Here is an 18,418-nt window from a genome sequence, read left to right on the forward strand (position 1 = left end):
TTCTTTGGACTCCTCTCCACAGGCCTCTTCATCCGACTCTTCATCAGTTTCAGTAAAGTCGATGTCCACATCACTCTCTCCATGCATTACAATATCCAACACATCCCTTGCAGTGAAGCGAGGCTCTCTCCTTGCTTGTGGCATTCTGAAATGAAAATAAAGAAATACCATTAGTACATTAGTACTAGCACATCTCACTGCAGGTACATATTTCACAAGTCACACAATACTGTCTGGCCAACCTATTGTACTTTGCTTATCCTCACAAGTGGCATCAGTGATGATGGTACTTAGCACTATCAGTGATGAATGATGATGCTTAGCCTAACAAAGGGATTGGGGATGACTGTAAGTGGGCAATCCCAACACCCATCACATGAACAATGATGAGAGATTCTTAACTGGGCGACTCCCATATGAACAATTACCATACACTGATTGCTAACCACAAACATTACCAAAATGTTTTGCTAAAACATTATAGGCAATGACATTTGTATGTTTTAACCAATTGTACTCGAAGACAAATATACTGCTTTAGCTTAAAAGTTATAACATTTCATTGCCTATAATGTTTTAGCAAAACATTTTGGTAATGTTTGTGGTTATTTGTGGTATATATATATATATATAGTAATGCAATGTGGGGAAAATACACATAATTGTATAAATGTATTGTGAAAACTATAAGACTCCACTTAGCCAGGTGAACAGGTGGCATTGCTATTTGCTACCACTATGACCCAGAGTTGTAAAAAAACAACAAGTATAAAGCATGCTCTAATTTACATTTGGGGGATATCTTTCCCAATAATATCATATGTACATGTTCTAGACATTCTAATGATCACCAAAAAAAATATTGCAGACATTTTACTTACTTTTTTGTGAGAAATCCTGTCCAGTGAAAAAGAGATTGTTCTTCCTTCAAGGATTTTCAAGTTGTGACTTTTCCTGCCTCTGTGGGGGGTATTTATATGCAAATATCCCGGCCAATGACATTGCAAGACTAAACAATAGGATCCAATGATGATGTTTAGGTGAAAGAATAACAGGAAAACAAATGATTTATACCATGTTTTTGATAAAATACAAATGTTGTAATATTACAACTGCGGGTCTTGGAGGGTTAAGTGCACAACGTGTTGCAACACAGCGTGTTGTGAGCTGTTGTTTTAGCTGAATGTTCTATTTTGGCCAAATGTTTTGTTTTCGCTAGCCTGGAAAAGCAGAGGAATCTGCCAGTGCAAAAAAAAAGGCTGCTTCATTTGATTGGCTCAGAAGCACATTTGAACAGGAAACACACATGAAGGTGTAATTTATGTTTCCTGTTTAAATCTGCTGCTGAGCTAATCAAATGAAGCTATGGGACACTGAACCGCAACAGGAAACGGGTATGACACCTGGACTACAATTATGCACTGAGACGATATGGTCGCTAGGGTTCATGTGGTTAACTGATGGCTGTATTGACATGAAATTTACTGCACTCAAGAGGAAGAAACCTATTGATTTTGGTGACCCCCGTGACCTGTCCTCTGGCACCACCATCAGGCCAGTGAATGTGAATTCACTAAAATAACTGTTGTTGTTATTGAGTGATTTGAAAAATATTAGGGAATTGAAGTATTTGGCCTGCTGGGAGCAGGCACAAGAAATAACGGTAATCGGACCAGTATTATGCAAGATTTGCAACAGACACGCACACACACAGGGGGGCAAATGCATGAATCTTCTAGCGGAGATAGACTGCAGATGGAGAGAATCGGTCTTGAGACAGATTTGGTCACAGGACATAGTAACACACACACACACACAGCAAAGTGACTGCCGGTGTGGCACATAGTAGTAGGTGTAAAGGGCAGTGATGTTTTCATATGTTAACGGAGTGATGTGCCCTCCCACACTCGATCACCAATGGGCCTTTGTACCCTACAGACCAGATAAGAGACCAGATAGCCACGCTGGTCAGTGTGAAAAAGACAAGGGACGGGAGTCCCGCATTTACTGCGTCAATCTGTCAGCCAGGCATGTTGCTACTCAGGAATCCCTAGAAAACAAGAGGATATGAGGAGTACACCATGAACTTATCTTGGTAAGAAGGCGTCTGTCCTTTCTTTTCTTTTGGCATGTCAGTCTACAGCAATAATAGATAGCCAACTTCACGATGGAAGAGGGAGAGTGTTGCCTTCTTTAATCACTTGAACACAAGCATCCTTACTCTGGAGTGAACATTTAGCTAAAATGGCAGATTATACGAGCACAACGTGTCGCAAAGTGACATGTTGTGAGCTGGTAGATCGGCTAGATGGATAGTGTAGTAGAGTGAAAAAAAGAGGAGGCCTAGCAATACGGTCAGCTACATATAGGGTTTAAGTTAACGCGATGTAGGACTAACATTGTTTTGGTTCTGTTCATCGGTTAGCTGTTGTAACTTTAAAATGGAGAGATTGTTATTCCAAACAGTGGTCACCTAAATTATTTCACCTGTTGTTTCTGTGTACAGCTTTGAACTAGTCTAAGTTGTTTGACTACTGGTGAATTATTTGCAGAGCCCCTGTGAGGCCCTCTACTGTAGGTTAAATAAAGTCAGGTTCATGTGCAGCGCAGGTCAGTACTCCAATGTGGATGTTCATCTGATGTGGGTTAACCACATGCGTGAAAGAGATGGCAGTTGTGAGATAGCGATGTGAGTGTATAAGGACGACTGTGGCCCATTTTGCTTCCAGATGGCTCGCTTGTATGACGAGTATGATGTTTTCTTGGGGACTGTGTAGCACGGGGAAGTGGAATTCCCTCCCACCCCTTAAGTGGATCATCCAGGGCTACACTGATTATTGTAGTTTTAATTTCCTCCGTAAAGGCCTGGATCATGCACACAGATAATTGTCAATCAGTTTTGACAAACGCAGGAATCAAACTGGGTTTGATTGAAAAAAATCACGCACCACTCGGTCGGATGACAATTAGATGTGCAAGAGGTCATAGAGAAGTGTGTTCATGAATAAAGAAAAATGTGTGTGAAAAAAATCTGACTCTGTGTGCAAGGGCCTTAACAACAGGCTACATCACGCCCAGATCATTCACCACCGTTCATCCAACCCCTATACTGGACACGCAGGCTGTGCTCATAGGGACATTGCATTTGTTCCCCTCCCTTCGTTGACCCAAATTCGGCTGTAACCCGAGCCAGGCAAGGGAACACTCCCCGGTGACGTCACCCGCATGCAGTCGAGAGAGGGCCCCTTCCCCCCCCCCCCCACATTTTCCGAGATCAGGTGTCTGAGCCTTTGTGTGCCTGCCTGCCTGCCATGGGTTTCTGTGCAGAGTACTGTAACAGGCCAGGAGCCACACTTTCCTCTCTGTAGGCTGATCCTGGGAACAGGTCAACACTGTCGTCGGCAGCTCTAGTGACAAACTAGTACGGTACAAGGTTAGCGTGTTGAAGTACGACGCGCCTGGCTCGCAGGTTTTGTCTTCAACATACCGCTTTAAGGGTTGGTGTTGATATGACTTGTCAAAACATTTGATTACGTTATGTGTCATGGAGTTGAGAACGCTTTAACATTTCCTGGATGGATTTGTTGTTGCTGTCCTAACTGACCTGTGATTGGCCTGTATGTTTTTTTGTTCTGGGGGTGGGGTTGTGCCACTTTTAATATTTGTCCGCTCATTACAGGCCTAAAGCTTAATTTATACTTAATCGCATGAGGGTATCGCTTGCCAAAAATAACTGTTCTGTAAGCTAACAACACGTAACGACACTGCGACACGTTATTACTTGTAGATCGGTTGTTTTTGGCAAGCAACATCATTGTACCACGGAGTAGCTACAAATTAGCCGTAAGTCACTTTGGGGTCATGTATAACATCACAGGAAAATCTGTCTTTTTAAATGAGCTTGAACATTTTCAGCACTGCACTATAAATGAGGGGCTCTGCTCCCCAGCTCCGTTTGGATTCATGCTCGGCTTCAGTCACTGGAACATTTTCTCAGTATAAACTACACGTTCACTAAACGTACACTGTATTGACAACATGCACACAACCATTTTATATACACAGTCAAAACTGAGTGTAACTTAACTTAAAAGGTGTAAAAATTTACACTTTCATTGTTTCAAATTTGACCGTGTATTCACTGTTTCTTTTTTCTTGCCTCACTTTGATTGAGGGTTTTTTGGTTTGTTTTTAACTTATGCTTCCCTACGGTGCCATTGAAGGAAACATTATACTTTTATGCTACAGTTTTTACTCAGCACTTATTCAGCACCTTAACAGTCATGAGTTGACATTGAGAGACAGCCATTGGTGGAAGAGACAGTTAGTGTGTACTATTGATGGGGGTGCAACAACACTTTGTGTTGAATTTGTGTATAACACTTAAAATTGTTTTGAAGATTAGTGCCAAATTCCCTTTTCTCGACACGTTCGTCTCAACCCCCCTACCCTCATTGAAACACAGTGGGAAGATTGTATTTGAGCTGATTTTTTTAAATTAAAAGCTGCAGATTTATAAATGAATGGCTCTCTCATCATGTCTCACACACTTATGTTTGACTGTACCCTACACAGGCTGTTGGAGACGGACAGCAAGTCGCTGAAGTCGGTGAACGGCTCGAGGCGGAACAGTGGCTCCTCACTGGTGTCCAGCTCCTCTGCCTCCTCCAACCTCTCCCACCTGGAGGAGGACACCTGGATCCTCTGGGGACGCATCGTCAACGAGTGGGAGGACGTGCGCAAGAAGAAGGAGAAGCAGCTCAAGGTGAGTGGAGAGCAGTGGCGGACAAAGTACTCAACCCCAGTACTTGAGTCAAAGTATAGATACTCCTGGTCAACTATTACTCAAGTGAAGGTTGCTCAGTCAAATTTGTACTTGAGTTAAAGTACTGGGGTATTGGCTTTTAAAAATATTATTCAAAAGTACATGCTTTAAAAATATTCAAGTATTCCAAAGTAGAAATTATAATTAGTTAATAATAATAAGTTTTTTTAGCTTTTAGTTTTGAAAACATTTTGAAAGTATAAAATAGTGCTTAAGTGGTTAATGCATGATGCACAGCCGCCCGCCGCCCGATGTTCTCTGAATGCCGCCTGGGGGGATGTGATGCCCCCGTTGAGAAACACTAGTATAGACGCTCGACAAAGCCCGATGCACCGCGGTGGATTTGAACCCCCAGAGTCCGCGGTGGTGGGCACAGACGGTATTTACCACTGTGCCACTGAAATGTATTTTCTGTTTATAAAAGAGCTGGAGAGGTGGAGAGACCCCTGTTATTGAACAAACACTCTATAGCGATGATTACTATCAGAATATAGAGCTTAAATATCACTTGCCCCTGTCTTTAAGTACAGTACTCAAGTAAATGTACTTCGTTACTGACCAACTCTGGTCCCGTGTGCTCCCGCTTAGGCTGGATTATGAGCTCAGGGAGGCACGTTTGACCTCAGGTCACCGATGTTGTTGTTATCCAAAGTAAGGCATGCTACTCAGGAACTGAAAATACTAATATATATTCATTAACTGAGATTATTTTTTTTATTTATTATTTGATTAATGGGATAATAGAAGTCTATTCACCACAAGTTGTCTGAACCCAAGCAGTCATCTTTGTGTACACACTCACAGCAGTCAAAAACATTCCAATTCTATAATATGGAACAAAGACAAAAATTCACAACTGAAGTTGTAAATAGCAAATCTGGACACATTTCCCATTGAACAATATTTGTTTTTGTCTAAAGGGCTCATCCTTTAAGTTAGACTGTACTTGGAATCTCTGGCCCTACAAAGTTACGCCTCAAGCTTTTACCTCTGGCACTGAACCAAACAATTCCCCTATCTGTCGGACTGTTTACTTACTCAGTTAAAAAGTAATTCCCGAGGCTAAGTTTGTGCATGTGTGTGTAGTGCCTCAGTTGTTGTCCTTGAACTTTATTATTTTAGTTCTTGACATTTGAAAGTGAAACTAAATTTGGGTCACTTGTTCATGTGATCGTATAAATAGGCTCATGAGAACTTGTTTCTCCAATCCATGTTAAAGAACTATCGGTTTGTAATTTGATCTGATCACAAGTTGTGCATTGCATAAGTACACTATGTGAATGTCAAGGTGCTCAAAAGATGTGTGTACATACAGTACGTGTCTTTGTAACCGGGGGAAGTGTAGTAAAGCAACTGCATTGCAAGTTGTCAATAATAGATGTGTTGTTGTGTAATTTGATGACCAGATGGCTACAACTGGCCTGTGATATTAATCATCACCAATTCCTTCTCTGAAACAGTTGGTCAGTTGGTTTTCTCTTCCCCTCAGCATGTTTTTAGCTGCATGAGGGGTGGAGGGGAACCTCCAACTTTTTTCTTTTCTTCCCTGTCAGCAAAACTCTTCTCAACCTATTAATGATGTATTCATGTATTCAATGCATCTCGTTTTGCCCTCTGGACTTGCTTTTCTCCACTGCTCTGGCAGAGAAGCCTCTCTTTCTAGCAACACCAAGTCGTGAATATGCACTAGTAAAGGCAGACCTGGTTTAATGTAGCGCAGTAACATGGGTAGGCGTCAGCGATGGCTCCAGATGTCTTACATGAATGCGTAATTCATGAGTTTCCACTTACATCGGTGTGTGAGTGAGAGAGAGAGACTATCGCACAGTGTCGGTGGGCTGGGAAGACGAGGGTGACAGAATGAGCAGCGAGTGTGGCACAGAGTTCAGCTTTCTCTCTCAGACAAGACAGGATGTGAGAGGGTTTATTGTTCCAGCACAAGGCTCGGCCTGTCTTGGCTGACCTCAGCGAGAGGGGCGAGAGATCCCCTGCTGAAAGCCTGCATGGGTGGACCTCTGATCCAGATACACCCTGCATGCACCAGATGCACATATGCACACACACACACACACACACACCCACACCACACTCACAGCTGCACAAGCCAGTGTTCCCTCTCAGAAATGGGATTAATGATGGAGTTATATCGGCAATAATATGCAAGGAAAACATTTCGCGCTGCAGGACACCTCGCTGACAAGATTATTTAGTGGTGGAAAATTGTGTTATCATGTGGAACATCCCGTGCTAGAATGGGATAACATATTAGAGCATGACGGCATGAACAGACGCATGGCTGTATCCTGATATAAATAAAACTGGTGTGTGTTGTATTCCCTGGTGGAGGCCAGCCGGTTCTCCTGTTCAAAACATGTACATTTTTAGAAATGTCTTTCATAATCTAGGCCTTGCAGGGTTTGAGTTTGATAGTTTTCCTTAATGGATCATTTTCTCATTATCCCACACAGGACCTTGTCAGAAAAGGGATTCCTCATCACTTTCGGGCGATAGTATGGCAACTTCTCTGCAATGCCCAGAACATGCCCATCAAAGATCAGTACTCGGAGCTCCTGAAGATGACTTCGCCCTGTGAGAAGCTGATTCGCAGGGACATAGCGCGCACGTACCCAGAACATGACTTCTTCAAGGAGAAAGACTGCATGGGACAGGAGGTGCTCTTCAATGTCATGAAGGTAATTTTCTTCTCCCCATGAAACGCACTCGTATCTGTACGATCTTCACCAGTTGGTTGCTATTTCACTCCAATTCATTCAGCGCCACAAGTAATGCCATTTTTGCGCAAAGGCTCTGAGTGTATTGTTTGGTTTAGGTTTCACACGCACACACACACACACACACACACACACACACACACACACACACACACACACACACACACACACACACACACACACACACACGATGCCCATACCCTACGCTTATAAAAAATAAAATAAAATACAATTTTGGACACCAGTTTTGTTCCCAAAGAAACATGGCATCCCCACTCAAATGGTTTGATGTCCAACATTTGTCCTCAAATGTGGCCTATGTCATTAGAAAACACACACACACACACACACACACACACACACACACACACACACACACACACACACACACACACACACACACACACACACACACACACACACACACACACACACACACACACACACACACACACACACACACACACTACAAATAACTTGACCAGCAGTCCATGTCTGTGTACTTTCTCATGTGAAACCAGCTGTGCTCCTGAGACCATCACTGATACTTGTCTCACATCCCTCTCTGTTGTCTCAGGCTTATTCTCTGGTGGACCGTGAGGTCGGCTATTGCCAGGGGAGTGCCTTCATTGTGGGACTGCTGCTCATGCAGGTAATCCCAGTTATGCCTTCGACACACACAAACTGTTTCCTTGGAGACACTGATTTGTTATGGCCTTCCGGCAAATTCTCCAGCATCCGTTTATACATATTTGTATTGCTGGATGAGAGAGCGGGTGTTTGAATATCATAATGTTTTCATCTCTAGATGCCAGAAGAGGAGGCGTTCTGTGTGTTTGTGAAGCTGATGCAGGACTACAGGTTGCGGGAGCTCTTCAAACCCACCATGGCTGAGCTGGGACTCTGCATGTACCAGTTTGAGTGTATGATCCAGGTAGGAGCCGTATTATGACAAATTAAAACACTGCAGGGGGCATGTTATTATGAAGTTCTGGGAAATGATTTCTCACAACTTTGGTCATGCAGGAGCATCTGCCGGAGCTCCATGTGCATTTCCAGGCCCAGAGCTTCCACACGTCCATGTACGCCTCCTCCTGGTTCCTCACAATCTTCCTCACCTCCTTCCCACTGCCCGTTGCCACCAGGATCTTCGACATCTTCATGTGTGAGGTCAGTTTGTAGAGACCGTAAATCACCATTTTGAGTATTTATTTAAAAAACACAAATAGAACAAGAACATTTTGATTAAAAAGTGTGTTAATTGTTAATACCTGCTGATCAAATACAAGATGTAAGCAAGCAACAACCAATGGAGAATAGACAGTATGTTGTCCGTTAGCGCCACCTGTTGGCAAAAAAATACCAAAGACAACTTTAGTCAATTTTGTGAGTGTCAACGTATTTATGGACCAAATGTATTTACTTAGTATTGTCTCCATTTTGTCATGATCTCTCTAATCTTTCTTAATTACACTATTCAATAATGTACATACTTGTTTTATGTCTTTTCTATACTGAAATCTGTCTTAAGAATAACAGTTTAAAGGGGAGGCAGAAGAGATAACACTTTTGACAGATACTGAAAATAAACATAATGTTCAATATCATTTTGTGTTATCATTTAACCACTTAAACCCTATATACGTCGTTGATCAGGGTCCCCCAGGGGTCTATACTTGGTCCTCTCCTTTTTCCCCTCTACACCAAATGAAAATAACCGATCTATAAGTTCACTTGAGCTTCTAGATCAGCTATTTTTGAAACTGTGGAATTTCCACAGTCATCGAACCTGTGGAAGCGATTGTAAGAATTCCAAGTGTTGACTGGTGATATATATATATATATTTTTTTTTAGGGTCTGGAGATTGTGTTCCGTGTAGGGCTGGCCATCCTCCAAATGAATGAACCAGAACTGATACAGCTCGACATGGAGGGAATGTTACAGGTAACCAGGCACAACCACTAAGCAACATTTGTGCCCCTGTGAATGTTTGTGAACTCTCATGAACCCATGCTCACAATCAGCATAAACTCTCACCACCACATTAAATTGATTGATATATGTGTGCTCCCAATGCGCATACTGACATTTTGGTGGCAAAAGAACACCTTACCACAGCATTTGTAAAGCAAGTGGTATATGGTACAGTATATGGCTCTCATCCAGTCTCTCTCTTTCCTTGCTGCACTCCAGCACTTTCAGAAGGTCATCCCACATCAGCTGGACAGCGGGCCAGACAAGGTCATCCAGGCTGCCTATCAAGTCAAGTACAATGCCAAGAAGATGAAGAAGTGAGTCCTGCTATTTGCATTACTGCGGAAGCTTTTTACCCCTACTGTACCTTGACACTGGAATTCTAAATCATGTGCTGGAAGACTAGTCACACTGAAACGTTTTATTCCCCAAAATAATAAGTGGTATTGGCCTACAGTTTCTTGAAATTGTTCATTATTATTTTATGAATGTTTTCTGTCACATGTTTATTATTTCAGGTTGGAAAAGGAATACACTACAATCAAAAGTAAAGAGATGGAGGAGCAGGTGGAGATTAAGGTGAGAAACAGGCCATGACGTATCAAACAACAAAACAAAATGATAGGAACTTTTGGGATGTAATTAGATTGACAAGATTTTCATTTTGGAAATCCTGCAGTGATGTTGAACACTATACGTCCTGCATCTCTGACACAAAATCATCCTAAAGGATGCAGTAAACTCACTATGAGTGCGTCCAAGGGAAGTATCATATTTTTACCCTGATAAGGCTACATCGTGAAAAACAAATCTGTGTTGAAATCATAGAAAAACAAACGGCACATGCTGACAGTCTTTGAAACATTGCGTAGCCAGAGCTATTGGATCTGTGTGTAGCTTATATCGAGCGTGTGTCCATCTAAATGAGCCAAAACACATTCCACGTTTATAGCATGACTGAAAAACAGTGACATATTTCCTGTGATTCAAACTACATGGCTATCTTTATCCGTTGGGGACCTATTCGATTTCCGTGGGACCCACTTGAAAGATCAATTTAATTGTCACATCACATGATTACAGGTGTAAAAGAGTGGGTACAAATAGTTTTTTGTTGTAGAAAGAATCCGAATAGGGAAGAGGCAATGAAGAGGAAAGGAACACAGGTCAAATAACAGGAAGGCACAGACAAATCAAAATGAGAAAGTCCAATATACATAAGGTGCATGTCATGATTAAGACTTTTGCGATGGATAGGTGGTACGAGGTGCTTCTTGTGCTGTTTGTGCACCTGATATACAAATAGCAGTATGGTATATAAAATCATTTGATTTTTCATTTGCAATGCATCATGGTTAAAGTGACGTGGATAAATATAAATACAGAGCATCGGGTATAAACTCATAGTTTCATATGGATGGTTAAGTGGCAATGCAACATGGCGATGGCACTCAGCACTTGTTCAGCACTCCAATGTTTGCCAGGTGAAAATGTTAAAGTCTGGTGCTGTGGCATCTGATACCTCGGTAAGGCTTGCCTGGCCTTGGCTGCAGCAGCGGTGTGAATGGATTGTGGTTGGGGTGGTGAATGTCATTGATGATTCGCTTTGCCTTGGCTACACACCGTTTATCTTAAATTCTATGGAGGGCAGGGAAGGAAACTCTCTCTTAAGGTGCGCAATGATGCACTACATTGAAAACCGTTCATCGTTACTGACCTTGTTTTCTTTGTTTTTGTTACACAGAGGTTGCGAACAGAGAACAGGCTCCTGAAGCAGAGGATAGATACATTGGAGAAAGTGAGTACAATCTGGGTTACCTAACGACAATGGCAGTGCATGCACCAGTCATTCACTGTCATGGCATTCACTTTGAGATCACCAACATTGTTGCATTAACCCATCCAGTGTTTGTTCATATGTATGCAATTGCATATCCGGTTGACCGCTGAGACACGTGGAGTCACATCTTCACTAACCACGCTATACTTGTTGAAACCCATTCAACTAAACACTGGTTTATACTTTGTTGCAACTACCCTTATGATAAGTTCCTCTATGTTCAGAGGGTTTGTATTAGTTAATATCTTAAAACAGAAGTTGGCCATGGGAATGCAAGCTGCCTCTGTTATGATGAATGTGTGTGGCTCACGTACTGTATTTACACGCAGGGAATTATGTAATTCTTCTGGACACCTCTAACTCAAAGCAGCGACTGTTAACATGCTTTGTCTGGAATGCGAAAGTGAACGCTTAACACACATTGGGGGAGATGATACGGAGCACTGCATGCTAAGGTGCGCTGTTTGTATCATTCGTTCATTGTGCTCCTGTATGCGTTGTATGGCACGAATGGGTGCTGCCACTGCCTGGTGCAAGTGCCACGCATGAGGTCTCTGCAGTGGATATGCAAGGGTGTCCGTCACAAAGGAGACTTTGCCTGGAGACGTATATTTAAGCCAGTTCAAGGTTGCTTCACTCTGGTCTCTTATTCATTATATACATTTGCTAATGTAAGATCATTCAAAAGATTGGATGACCGACACTTAAAAGCAATGGACCCTCCGTTGCGTTCAAACAAGCATGGCTCCTAAACACTATATTAGTGCCGATGTCTCACTGCGCTTTCTCCTCTGGGCTCTTCTTGCTGTTAGCTGTCCTGTGCTTTGCCTGTGTGAAATGTGTCACTGTGTTTTTCAACACCATCTACGTGTAATTTCCACACTGTCACCACCTTATTCACAATCTTGTCACCACACCTGATGGCAATGTTCCTTTTCTGACTCTGAACGCTAACAAAAGTTGCTTTGTTTTTCAAGTTCTACAATCAGTTTTTGTCCAAACGGGAAGGGAGAGGAACATTGCCTATCTTCTCTACAACAATCAATTGTTCCTCTTTTTTGTGTTACAACCTGTCCTCTGTATTGTGTTTCTCTCTCTCTCTCTCTCTGCTCTCTTGTTGATATTTCTGTTTTGTAGGAAAGTGCTTCCTTGGCAGATAGATTGATCCAGGTATATTGCCTATTTTCTCGTCCTCATCACCTTTATTGAACCTTTACCCTTCTTAAAATGATTTAGCTTTTTTGGCATTGCATGCTCATCTTTTGCACTTTTAAAATTGACAAAATTATGATAACGATAAAAATGACTAACAAAGAGATTCCCAACATTCTGGATAAGAGAAATAAAACTAACCCTAGCAGATCTCATTAGCAATAACCACTACTGAGTAAGTGCATGTAACACCACATCACAGCATATCACAAAACTCACAATAATCACAAATCATGCTCAGGAATTCATCTAAACAAATCAACCCCTCCAAACCAACAGCATGTGCTTGAGATCCCCCAAGTCCCTCTGTTCTCCATCCTTTCATTTTGCCCGACCGTTCTGTTTTCACCCCTTTCACCGCGCTCACCCCATCACCCCTCGGTTGGCTATGTTAAGGGACAAGTGACTCGTGCCCAGGAGGCAGAGGAGAGCTACCTTGTCAAACGGGAGCTGGCCACGGTCAAACAGCACTGCGAAGAATCAACTGCTCAACTGGAGCAGGCCCAAAATACCATCAGGCAGCTCCAGCAGCAGCAACCACAGCAGCAGCAGTCTAAAGCGGTAAGGAAAGGGCCACAGTCAACCCAGCTTGGCAGGTGATAGCAGACTAGAGGCAAGGCCCTAAACAACCCTTCGACCTGACAACACGATCCACAGAGTGACACGACAAACCTGTTATTGTGACACCGAGGTTTTCTTTTGACAAACCATTGTGTTTGCAACGTCAGACCTCAGACCGACTGTTGTTGAGACTTGTTGAGATACAATGTTTTGTATTGTTGTTTTCTGTAAAAGTTTGAATTTGCCATGCTTTTTCTCTCCTTCTCTTCATCGTTACTATTTTATGAAATGGAAAAAAAACAAACAAAAGCAAATCGATGCTGCTTCTCGCCTAATGACGGAATCGCCCGCAATGGCACGGATGTGGTTTCTCTCCCCACTCTGCACACCGGTTGTGCATAATGATCTCCTTTGGCATGCATGACTTCACATCGGGACACAGTGTTCCACACATCTCAGCTACCATTTGCAGTGTTCGGCATCTCTAGAAATGTATTCATGAATTTGTAAGCAGATGTGTGATCGGCTTGTAGGATTTAACACCGCCGAGGCGTCGACGCCTTGTTGTTCCTCAGCCAGCCGGAATCTGTCATCGGTGCATAGCCATTGACCAAACAGACATTGCAATATTCTCAATTATTGATGACCTGATCCAAGATGCTAATGTGTGCAGTGAATAAAATTATGTTTTACATAATTCGCTGCCTTGCTCTGCCGTAAGCGGCTATTAAATATTTATTTTGAAGTGAATGCACAAAGGATAATTTGTTGGTGTCAGTTGAAATCAGAGGTGAAGTGAGCTCTGTGTCTATGCCGAGGTGTGTGTTTTCTGATTTTGTAACGCATTCAAAATAACATGGCACAAGCTGTTGACATTTAAAATGCATTTTTGTGGCGTTATTTTTTTAAGAAATGCCTCTTGCTATTTTGTCCCTGGATAATGTCCAGGCTTGAGCAGACACAGTAGATATTATGGACTATATTGGTGTGGTTTTCTGACATTGTGGTGTCTGCTGCAGAAAGGCAACCAGCGGTACACAGAGGACTTCATCCTACAGTTGGAGAGGGAGCTGGTCCAGGCCAGGCTGAAGGAGGCTGAATCCCAGTGTGCACTCAAGGAGATGCAGGACAAGATCCTGGACATGGAGAGGGTGTGTTCAAACCTCATACGTGCCGATACAATACATCATACAGTCTTCCACAAATGTGTGTGTGTTGCATACTGTATATTGCATTATATTGTTTCCCAAGTTTTCTTTTTTTTTGTTCCGAGACCCAAAAGAAAAAAATGGTGTCTCTCCGGGACCAAAACTTACAAAAATACATTAACGACTTAAACCTTATTTAATAGTGAAAATAGCCAATCTACAAGATCACAAGCTTGTAGTTCTGCTATTTTCAAGTGTTTTAAATTATGGAACTTTTTTGTCTTTTCTGAAAATCTTTTGCATTGCTTGTTTTTTCTGAAAATCTTTTGCATTGCTTGTTTTTTCTGAAATATTAAGACATTTTTTGTTTGAAAATCTTGTTTGATATTTATTTGCTCTATTTATAAAAATGGTTCCGCGACACAAAAATGGGCCGACCCATTGTTTCTGAAGCACTGGTATACTGAATAGAAGAGGGGCAGCAGAACTTGAGTTACCACTTTTTTCTTTTTAGTTCTTTTTACCTTTTTATTTTATTTATTGTGATACCTTTTATCAGTATACTGCCTATCAGAATTAGCACCCTGATTCTAAAGTGAACACAAGCTCATCACATCACTGGATGCCTTATTTGAAAGCCTAATGTAGCCTAAATAATGCGTGTGTATTCTCTTACAGAGGAACACTTCACTCCCAGATGACATCAACGTGGTGCGTCTCCAGGAGGAGTTGATAGGGGTGAAGCTGAGGGAGGCGGAGGCTCTGACTGGACTCAAAGAGCTGAGACAGCAGGTCAGAGGCCTGGAGGAACACTGGCAGGTGAGCACGCAACGCACATGCACGCACGTGCACTCTCACACACACGGTTTGTAGGCAGCTATTTCATGCACCTTGTTGCATACGGAATCTGCTTTTACACCAAATGAAAATGTCTGAAAAACTGTGCAGTTCTATTTATAATATTTAACCTGATCAATATATGTTTTAATTGTTAATAAGGACACAAGGAATGGATACATTTTATGGCCTCTAAAACAGTGGTTTTCAATCTTTTTCATGTCTAGGACAAATTAATTTGACCCCCATCTGCCAAAAATATTCCAAAACTGTAACTTTACATTTTTCCAACATTTTATAGGTTTTGATGCTATATTAACTCATTTTTGCTGGTGACCCACTGGGGGTCCCCGGACACCACTTTGAGAACCACTGCTCCGACTGACAGATTGTACCCCTCCTCCCCACCGTCTCTTCCAGCGTCATTTGGCCCGCACCGCTGGCCGGTGGAAGGACAGCCCCAGGAAGAACACGCTGAGCGAGCTGCAGGATGAGCTGATGAGCGTGAGGCTACGCGAGGCCGAGGCCCAGGCTGAACTCAGAGAAACCCGTCAGAGGATGCTGGAGCTTGAGACACAGGTTCGGAGATTAGTCCTTAACCTGACACTAAAAGGACTGTTCACACCAAGCACGATAACTATACCAAGCACGATAACTATAACTCTAAATATGTTGCTTTAACCCATTAAGACCGGGAAAGCATCTGTGTTATTTTAGATTTCTTTGGCTGTTCAAAGCACGGTACTGAGTTCTGCGCTATGAGCTTGTAGATCTGCTATTTTTGAAAAATCGTGAACATTTGTTCAAATCTTTTAATATATATATATGTTTAAAGCGAACATTCTTTATTTTATATTTTCACATACAGGTCATTAACAAAAGGCATACAAAAACAGTGAATGTATATTACCCCTCCCACAGCCCCAAAGTTCCCGCTCCGAAAAAGCCACAACCCTGGTATCTTATTGTACCATTAACACAAAGGACAATACAAACAAATAAGACGCAATTGCAATGAAAAATTAAAACAAGTCAAAAAATAAATAAAAAATAAAATATACACAGTAGAATATATATATTATTAAAGTAAAGTCAACTCAAATCTTTGCTTCTGGGGATTCTACAAATGTCGTCTAAATCCCGACCACCCAAAATGATATGTATTTGGCCGCGGATCCCCATCTCAATATATTTTGTTCCAGGGACCCCCCAGAAGCAAAGATTTGAGTTAAAAATGTTCGCTTAAAAAAAAAAGATTTGCACACATTTTCCCGATTTAAAAAAAAATAACAGATCTACAAGCTTGTAGCGCGGCACTCGGTGCCACACTATGAGCTTGTAGATCTGCTAATTTTGAATAGCCAAAGAAATCTTAAAATGACACAGATGCGTTCCCGGTCTTAATGGGTTAAATGATCTAACTCAAGTGGACGGCAGAGTCCACACTATAACGACAACGCTAACCGTGACCGATATCACTTTTTGGATCACTTTCAGAGCGTTTTTATGAACTAAACAAACACTTGACAGCCATTCAAACCCATCAGAAGGACATAATATGGGATGCAATCGGTCTCACTCATCCTCGGAATCACATCAGTGAGGTGTATTATGGACAAAGATGAGGAGACGATTATGAATAGCTAACGCTAGCTGGTAGGGTAGGCTAACTGGCATTACCACAGGAATAGCCTACAACTAATTATCTCGCCTCCTTCAGATTATCAGATTATTTATACAGAGTCAGATTATCCATCCATATGCTATTGCATGTCTTTCAGCACCTCAGAGTCCGGGATCTCTCCCACCTCTGTGTGCACTCCAATGCAGCGTGCGTTTGGTACCACTGTTTACAAGAGCATATCGTTCTTCGGTGTGGACGCTCACATAATTATCGTTATAGTTATCGTGCTTGGGGTGAAGCTTTCCCTTCCACCATTTCCCACCATTCACTGTCAAATCCTGATAGTTCATCTAACTCTGAGAGTGTACAAAATGGCTAAGGGTCCATTTGGTACATTTGTACACTTATCAGTCTTTTGTTTGCTTTATTTGTTCGTTGCAAATGTTATTAATTGATACATTGTTGGCTCACCATTAAAAGAAAGAATGACTGGCCTAGTTGCACTGTTGGGTAATGGCCACCAGAGGGCATCAGTCATCTTCCAAGTCCAATGTTTCCAACAGTGTAAATTGAAACATGTTTTTTTTTCTCTCTTTTTCTTTTTAAGTATTAAGAGCTTTCCTAACAAAGGCAGTGTTATGAGAGCCATTAGATTAATCCACAAAATTATATAATACATTTGAACACTTATTCATAATGTAACTCTTGTGTGCACATCATCAGAATCAGATTCATGGAAACCACTTGCGGCGGGCCGAGCAGGAGGGGAGGAGTCTCCAGGAGCGTGTGCAGACACTCACGGCACAAAATAAAGGTCTACACGTGCAACTACAGGACATCAAGAGGAAGCAAGCTGAGATTGAATGCAAGGTACAAGTCTGCTGCTGAGTGATGGCGTTTAGTACCTGTTAATGTAGGACAAAATGCCATAGTTCTGATGATCAAAACGAAAACTGAAGCACCTATCTGAGTATATTTTATTGTCCCTGATCCAAAAACTGATTGCTAGCTATATTATATAGGACTGTAAATACCAAATGATTGTGCTGTTAACCACTTTGATTACTGGGGTCACCCAGGAGTCTATACTTGATCCCCTCCTTTTTTTCCCTCTACCAAATGTCTATAGCCGATCTAAATAGCCGATCTACGACCTCGCAATGCATCGCGTTGTAGCTCTGCTATTTTTGAAGATTTTCTTTCCTTTTAATTATTTTTTTTAATGTTTCCCCTTTCCCCCCGTAATGTATTAACTAAGCCGATTCCCTGATTTCCCCACATACTTGATGTATCTTATCACAAATGACCCACAATGGTTGGTCCTAGGTTAGGTATTGAAACTGCATGCCTCCTCTGATATACAGGGAATCGTCTGCCTCTTCTTTTCACCTGCCAGTATGAGGAACTTTACCGGAACGGACCTTTAGCGTGTGCGGAGGAACACGCGATTCCTAATATTTCAGCACCCCTGCTAGGAGGCACCCTTGACCAACCTGTAGAAATCGCTAGTGCAACAGCAAAGCTCACCCTCCCCGTCTGGCTTCGCTCCCGCAAAAACGGCCAATTTAGTTTTTAGGATTGCCCGACCACTGCATTCAAACCTCTAGTCTCCGCAGTAGTGGGCAGGAAGGAACTTTCCACTCAAAGTCAAAAGTAGCAAAAGT

At 42.1% G+C, this 18,418-nt stretch overlaps 1 protein-coding gene across 4 annotated transcripts in view; it reads left to right on the forward strand.

Annotated features, from left to right (window-relative positions):
* evi5b (ecotropic viral integration site 5b) overlaps positions 1 to 18,418 on the forward strand; it is a 49,891-nt gene that overhangs the window by 16,717 nt on the left and 14,756 nt on the right. For 2 of the 4 annotated variants that reach the window (XM_080431019.1, XM_080431018.1), the window contains exons 3-17: positions 4,576 to 4,765; positions 7,294 to 7,518; positions 8,135 to 8,209; positions 8,366 to 8,491; positions 8,584 to 8,727; positions 9,413 to 9,502; positions 9,752 to 9,849; positions 10,051 to 10,111; positions 11,277 to 11,330; positions 12,510 to 12,542; positions 12,981 to 13,145; positions 14,165 to 14,296; positions 14,972 to 15,112; positions 15,551 to 15,709; positions 17,478 to 17,624. In XM_080431019.1, the coding sequence (XP_080287145.1) occupies positions 4,576 to 4,765; positions 7,294 to 7,518; positions 8,135 to 8,209; positions 8,366 to 8,491; positions 8,584 to 8,727; positions 9,413 to 9,502; positions 9,752 to 9,849; positions 10,051 to 10,111; positions 11,277 to 11,330; positions 12,510 to 12,542; positions 12,981 to 13,145; positions 14,165 to 14,296; positions 14,972 to 15,112; positions 15,551 to 15,709; positions 17,478 to 17,624 (1,840 nt within the window). The remainder of the gene's footprint in view (positions 1 to 4,575; positions 4,766 to 7,293; positions 7,519 to 8,134; positions 8,210 to 8,365; positions 8,492 to 8,583; positions 8,728 to 9,412; positions 9,503 to 9,751; positions 9,850 to 10,050; positions 10,112 to 11,276; positions 11,331 to 12,509; positions 12,543 to 12,980; positions 13,146 to 14,164; positions 14,297 to 14,971; positions 15,113 to 15,550; positions 15,710 to 17,477; positions 17,625 to 18,418) is intronic. The other 2 variants (XM_080431020.1, XM_080431021.1) reach the window with 2 other exon arrangements.

This window comes from Gymnoscopelus braueri (assembly GCF_963280865.1).
Source record: "Gymnoscopelus braueri genome assembly, chromosome: 6".
Taxonomy (NCBI): domain Eukaryota; kingdom Metazoa; phylum Chordata; class Actinopteri; order Myctophiformes; family Myctophidae; genus Gymnoscopelus; species Gymnoscopelus braueri.